This window comes from Carlito syrichta, unplaced genomic scaffold (genome assembly GCF_000164805.1).
Source record: "Carlito syrichta isolate Samal-C Ts95f unplaced genomic scaffold, Tarsius_syrichta-2.0.1 Scaffold303061, whole genome shotgun sequence".
Classification (NCBI taxonomy): domain Eukaryota; kingdom Metazoa; phylum Chordata; class Mammalia; order Primates; family Tarsiidae; genus Carlito; species Carlito syrichta.
In genome coordinates this window covers 394,857-402,032 of record NW_007247157.1, presented here as the reverse complement: position 1 = coordinate 402,032, position 7,176 = coordinate 394,857, and the positions used below count along the sequence as shown (strand labels likewise).

The window sequence follows — 7,176 nt, the reverse complement described above, 5'->3', positions numbered from 1 at the left end:
TTAGGCTCTTCTGATTTTAGTTTTCTTCTCAACTTCCTCCCACTATAAACACACAGGCACAACAGGTAGAAAACCAGCTCATTCCTCATTGTTCATTTGTTTAAACCAACGAATATTGTTCCTTAGGAGCCAGAACATGCTGCTGCCTTATATAACTTATATAACTGAGGTGTGTGTGTGTGTGTGTGTGTGTGTGTGTGTGTGTGTGTGTGTGTGTGTGTGTGATGCTCTATTCTGGGACAGAGGAGGGGGGAGGTGGAAATCCTGAGGGGCTATGATAGAAAGGCAGAGTCGCTACCTCCCTTTCAAAGCTACGTTGGGGAGAGGGGGTGGGGACTGTACCAACCCATCACCAAGCCGCATGCCACTCTCACACACAGATGCTTCTCTGTCATGTTCTCTGGGAAATTTTCCCCAGATTAGGAAAAGGACGGTAATACGGGTCTGCCTCGGAAGGCGAGTTTTTACCATTGCAACACAAAGAACAGCGGACCGCGCTTTCACATCATTGCAACTCCACTCTCTTGACCAGCTCTACACTTCAGCACCACGGAGAGCGGCGCATCCTTGGCTACCACCCATGGGGAGCCAGATTCCCGCGACTCTGAGCCGGATCCCGGTCATCTAGAGGAGGGACAAGCCTGCGTATTTTACCCTCAATGTAAGCGGCTATGATTCTTTCATATTGATTTTCCCAGTTAAGGTTGCGTTCTCTCTGAAATAAGGAATTGAACTTTTATTTATTAACTCTCTCTCTCTCTAGTGCATTGCTTAGATTTTTGGATGTAAGTCTGGATTTGAGATTTCTTATTTGTTGAGTTGGTAGGGAATTTCTTTTTCTTTTATTGAGTGTCTAAGTTTGCAAAGCCATTTAGAAATAGGCAATCAGTCTCGGCAGCCTAGTTCTTTTGTGCTGGAGTAATATAGTGTTATTCCTAGAATAAAGTATATATGTTGTCTCTTCTTTCCCTTCACTACCAAGAGCTTCCTAATTTGCTGTTTATGTGGTTGCATTTAGCTTAATATAAATGAGAAGAGAGCTATATTCTAATAAGTAGCCACCATTAAAGAACTACAGGTGGCAAGAAAGAGATTGGGGTTTTTCTTTTTTTCTTGTCAAAAATATAGTCTGAGCTATATGTCTACTTTAGACATCCATTTCAAAATAGCAAATATGCTCTTAATAAGAAAAGGTGTAATCTAGGCAGGGCTTTGACATGAGCTTTGAAACTCTAAGTCTCAGAATCTCCCCCTTTAGATTCGAAGTTGTAAATTCACTTAAGTATGACTGAATAGACACAACCAAAATTGCCATTAATTGCCATTTAAAGGCTTAAAGGATTCAGGGTAGATTGGAAAAAGGCAATAATGATTGACCCTGTCTAGTGGCAGTGAATTTTTGCCTCAGAATGCCACCTGCTGGTGGGTCCTATTCCTGAAGCTCTGGGAACACATCAGATTTATGAATGAACTCACATTAAATTCAGAATATTCATTATGGATATAATGCAAAAACAATCTCCAAGATCTTTTTAACACTGACATTGATTCAATTACTTAACAACTTACCAAGGTTCTATGTCACAACCTAACTTTCATAAACATTTATTTCTAAAAACACTTGTTCCTAAGCTTAGGGTATGTAGACTAGATAACTCCTTTAGGCAGTAATTACCCCAGAAAAAATCAGAACTATGTAGAGTTTTATTGAGGCTAATTGCAGAATGCATGTGGTTTTTTGGATGAGAGCTATCAGGAGCTCTTGCTTAGTAAAAGCAATCAACATTTCCCCTTAGATAAATATTCAGCATACTTTGTTTTAGTATTGTCATTTCACAATTTAAGGGCCTCTATTACTTTTTTGGTAGTAGATAGATATTCTTTCAGACTCTTATCATAGAGGTCAATGTAACCATTAAAAGGAAGCACATATCCACTTCATTACAAGACAAATCTTTTTTAAAAATGTAACTCTTAGAACTTGTTTCGGCTCCACCTGGAGCTACACGCAATGTGATATAGACATCCGATTTCATAACTTCCCACCTTCAAATAGGAAAATAAATATTTAAAACTATGAAGAATAAAAAGAAGCACATAAAAAGCACTAATTATATTTGGTTAGGTAATTCATAAAGCAGTTTGAAAATACTGAGAATAACCTCTTGTCTAACTGATGCTATTTGGTAGGAAATAAATTACGAATAGAATCATTTATCAATATGTGGGAGCACTAGATAACATTTTAAAATCCAAGATTCAATAGAAAAATTGTCTCACAGTAGCAGAATTGTTTGGAAAGTATATCTTAATATAATTTATTTTAATAAGTTGCAGAGGGATACTTCGCTTGTTTCCTGTAGGATTTCACTGGTAAGATGGGGTAACTCGGTAGGTATTCTTTTTCTTTTATTTAGGGTATATCTGTTGTACAAGAAAATTATTGCCACTAGCTTAAGTGGTAACTTGGATGCCTTAGATCCACAATTAATATAATTGTAATAAATTAAAATACGTTAATAATATCCAACATCACTAGAAGACTTGTTAGGCAATGATAAGTAATTTATATGCACTATCTTACTTTGTCTTCAACAGATAAGGAAGGTGATACTTTAAAATAAGTTGGATGCCTTCAGAAACATGTGAAAACTTTTCAGGATTGTTATGAAGAAGGGGGAATGTCTCAATTTTGTGCCCCAGTCCATCTAGGACTTGATATGCCCTCTGATAGTGATTCTTTCATCTAGCAACTTATGGGCTATCATTTACAGTGGAGCTAATTGGAAACTGATTTTATTTAGGAACTCATACCTTATTTTAAAATTTGTCAAACAAAATAGGAAATAATTGTTATAGGATTGTATGGCTTCTGTATTTTATAAGAAGAAGGATGTTGGCAAAAATTAACAGCTCTATTTTATTGGTCTTAAATGACCAACCCAGATTCAAGTATTTAAGAAATGACTAAGTTCTTTGACTAAGCACCACATGCCAGGTATTAGGAGTGCTGGACACCAGGAGCATATACCCTATAACCAAGTAATTCCCCTGTCCTCAAGGATCTTGTGCTCTAATGGGAAAACTTATAGTCTGAAGAAACTTAGAAAAAATGCAGAAGGAAGATGGCTGACAGTGGCATACCAACCAAAAGCATAGACTTTGAAATCAGACAGACTAGGCTTTTAAGGGTGGGTTCACCACTCACAGGCTGTATAGTTTAGGATAACTGGTTAATTTATCTTAGTGTCATTTCATTGTTTGTTAAATGGGAATGACAATAGCATCTAAATCATGTTGTAGTTTGTGAGAACTTACAAAGATAAATGCTTGCTTTCAAATTTATCAGGTTCTCTATACATTTCTAATCATCTTTGCTTAATTATTATGTACTTCCTCTGTTGTTTTATATGTTCATATTTACAATTCATTCATCATTACGAAGCAATTTGTCCTCATAATGTCCAGCATTATTGTGTTAAGTACATATAACATTAAATTCCTCTTTATATTTTATTTGAATAAATAAATGAATAAAACTATAATGTACATAAAGTACTTGGCATGGTGACTGACACGTAGTTAATGTGCAATAAATGTTAATCATTATGTTAAATAGTTATTTAGAAAAAGAACAAAGAGTACCATATGATAATTTATATAAAACGACAATTTATATAAAGCACTTAGCATACTGTTTGGAACATGATAAATGTGTAATATACATCAACTATCACATTATATAGTCATTCAGAAAAATAGTTAATCTGAAAATAGCAGTGTAAAATGTGAACCAGTTTTAATAATTGTGTACTAATATGTGAGATTGCAGTGTATTAATATGTAAGATTGTAATCATTATCATCATGAACATTTGTATAAGTCTTTATGGAATCCAGGACATTTGTGGGACATTATTTAATATTCACTGTGGTCCTGAGGAACATAAGCGATAGGTTTTGTTACTCCCCTTATCTTGCTGAGAAGATTGTGGTTTAGGAGAAGACTCCAAATCACTTGACTATTTCATCACTGTTGCTCTGGACTATAACTCAGAATACATATTCTTGGGAGAGGATACAAGACCAGAGCTGGATTTTTCTGAGTGTTTGATCTGACTCTTGGATTTTGTTTGGTTCCACTTCCAGTTGGGGAATGTTGCAGGCTGAATTGATTTCAGGCTTGGATAATTTCCATAGAGACCTTTGATGCATGTAGCAATTTTAGGAAAAAAATGGCAAAAATATCTCCAAGAGGCATTTTGATTAAGTGGCCTTTGCTTCACCAGTAATTAACCACAATCCCTGTCTCCAAAGGACCTTATGGTCATGCTTATCTGCAGTTGGACTTGGGGTGCAAGATTCATACGTTTCATGGATCACTGACATCTGGCTTCCTTCAGACTGGCTGATGCATCTGTAAGAACAGCTTGATAAAAATAGCAACTGAAGGATCAAGAGGGAGTTTAATAATCAGTCCTCCTCTCATATATGGTTTTGTTTCCACTGGAACCCTTCTTCTCAATGACATCAAATGTCAGTGTATGCATTTCTGGAAAATGAAAAATACTGTATTTTAATTGAGGTGTTTGATGATCACTCATTATCTGAATAATACATGCAAATAAAAATGCATTTGTATTCAAAGTTCATTTCTAAGAAAAATATTAAAGTAAAGGTGATCAAATGCCAATTTAATTTTAGGAGAATCATTTTGCTCATTATTGGCCCTAAAACTGTGGCAAGATCACCAGAGCCCAGCAGGGCAACACATATGATTCATGAGTGTGAACTTTGACCAAGGGCTATCATGAACCACATGACTTTATCTTTCTGGCACATCATCTTTGCAGATTCTCTCTAACCCATGTGATACATATAGCTAAAGCAGGAATATTTGATATCAAGATTAAATAGCAAGGATATGGTGGCTGCATATATTCATAGCTGCATAAATGTTTAAAAAGCATCATTAGAAGGATATCAGGGAAAGAGGGAGTCAGAACTAATAAGAAGCCCACAGTGAGGTTAAAGGGCTTCCATCAATATTTGTATACACGTGTGTGACTCCAGAGTTTATGCAAGGCCACTCACATTGGAAGCAATCTTCCTGAGTAGCACATGCTATCATCTACTGGTATGCATACATGACTTGAAGGCCCATAGGTTTCATTTGTAATGCCAAATTCTACTATGAAACAAGCAGAATTGACAATTTTGTGAGCATCCAAGTGCATCTCAAAGCTGAGATTTTTAAGGGCTGTGAAAGAGAGGTTTGTTTATTTCTTATTACATCTGGGTGTCTGCATTCAAGGTCATTCAGAAAAATGCATGTCAAATGGAAAGGACATTTTAACTTCTGACAAGTACTGGCCATACACATATGCTTTTTCTTTGATGAAAAATAGTTACTATATGAACACCAAGATTTACATGATGCCTTACTCTAGTGCAGAAATTATTTGTCCTAAGGTTTAGTGTTTTCACTTCACTTACCTCAGTTTCTTCACCAAAAATACGAGAATGCTAAAACCTTGTGTTTTATGCTTTGTTTTGTTTTAATGAATGGAATTAAACAATGCTTGAAAAATTTTTTTTTTGAGTTTGTAGGCTGTGACCTCCACGATATTCACAGGGATTCTGAATTTAGATTGGGTACTTATGTGTTCCCTATGAAATGTTTCTCTGCCCTGACTTGGTTCAGTGGTTATTAAATTTCCTTTGCGTTAATCTCTTCATGGCTTATTGCCGTGTAATAGTTGGGTATCCTTGACCTTGTTGTCTGACCTATTCTTCCTTTTCAGCAGAACTCTAATGGAAAAGGGACATGGAATCAAGCTGTAGTGCCTGCTTCTTCTGGGACAGCTGCTGTTTCATATCTGACACACTGTTCAGATGCTCTTGAGTGGGAACTGCTTTTTCTCAGGTTGAGTTGCAATGTCTAAGTCTAGAAAAGTGCTCCTGAGAGAGATAGGAGCCTATCATAGGATAGGCTGAGTAATGCCATGAAAAAGATGATTATTACTCTTCTGTGGGCTCAACTTCCACCTATGTGTGCATGCCCAGATGACAGTCCTTTACACTGAGTTCATTACATCTCCTGAAACAAGGCCTTTGGGGAATACAAACGGGGTCACTGCTTAGCTTTCCACTTAGTCATCTCTCTCCTTAGGAAAAACCTTTAACAATAAGTGCCTGTCTACTATATGTGAAGCCTTCTCTCCTGTAAATGTTTCTATGGGATTCCTAATCTGTGGTCAGCCTTTGGCACCAAAGCAGCCTCTCTCTCTGGAATGACAATGACATTGTTGAAAGAAATGAGCTCGTGAACTTGAATTCTGACAATCTTTTCCCCAGCAATCTTTTATCAAAGAGCACTTTTAAAAAGTGGATGGTGGTTCAGATGCTCATCCTAAAGGTATGCTGAGCTCTCTATTAGGATTTATCACCCACAGTTCCTTTTGAGGGAGTTGCCCATAATTATTCTTTTTATTTTTTGTGATAAAGAAGCTGTTCCACTTTATAATTTAGCAGCTTCTCCCAAGGGAAGTGTGACTCAGCCCCAGGCAGGATTAGAGTACCCAGCTCCGATTTCCATTCTTTTCTTTATAACAGAGATAGGGATCCCAAGCAGCTAAACCAAAAAGGTTTGAGCAGGTCAAAAGGTAAAATAAGCAAAAAACTAAATGGAGCCCCAAATTCACAATAATGGACGTGACTTTTTAAAAATCTCAGAACGCCGGGTTTAATTTAAAAGGCCTCCTTAGTGATCACTTTTGTTTGCTTATTTTAAAAAATGACTTGAGTGAAATTCTGAATATTATTTATGTATGGAGACATAATCAATAACTAAAAATGCAATTATCTGGAGTGAAAAATATCTAAATAGATGAAAAACAGTTATCACAAAAATAATTAAGCATAAATTCCTATGTACTTACACTTTAGAACAGGTACTTACTCTTTTGTTAAAATGTATGCCATTCTAATATTATTTGAATACAGTGAGTGAAGGTAGATTAGAAAAAGAGAGTAGAAAATGTAGTTAGTGTCAACTGGAGAATCAAAAAAATGTAAGATAGCCAAGTTGGTAGAGGCTTAGGAAACAAATAGACCCTCTTTTTCTTTTTTTTTGAGTTGGAGTCTCACTCTGTCTCCCAGACTGGAGTGCAGTGGC

The 7,176-nt window shown here is 36.3% G+C and overlaps 1 protein-coding gene across 3 annotated transcripts in view; it reads left to right on the top strand.

The window, feature by feature from the left end:
- Positions 1-438: 438 nt before the first annotated feature.
- TRPC7 (transient receptor potential cation channel subfamily C member 7) overlaps positions 439-7,176 on the top strand; it is a 152,914-nt gene continuing 146,176 nt past the window's right edge. For all 3 annotated transcript variants that reach the window (XM_008057579.1, XM_008057577.1, XM_008057575.1), the window contains exon 1: positions 439-661. In XM_008057579.1, coding sequence (XP_008055770.1) covers positions 660-661 — 2 coding nt within the window. In that variant the 5' untranslated portion in view covers positions 439-659. The remainder of the gene's footprint in view (positions 662-7,176) is intronic.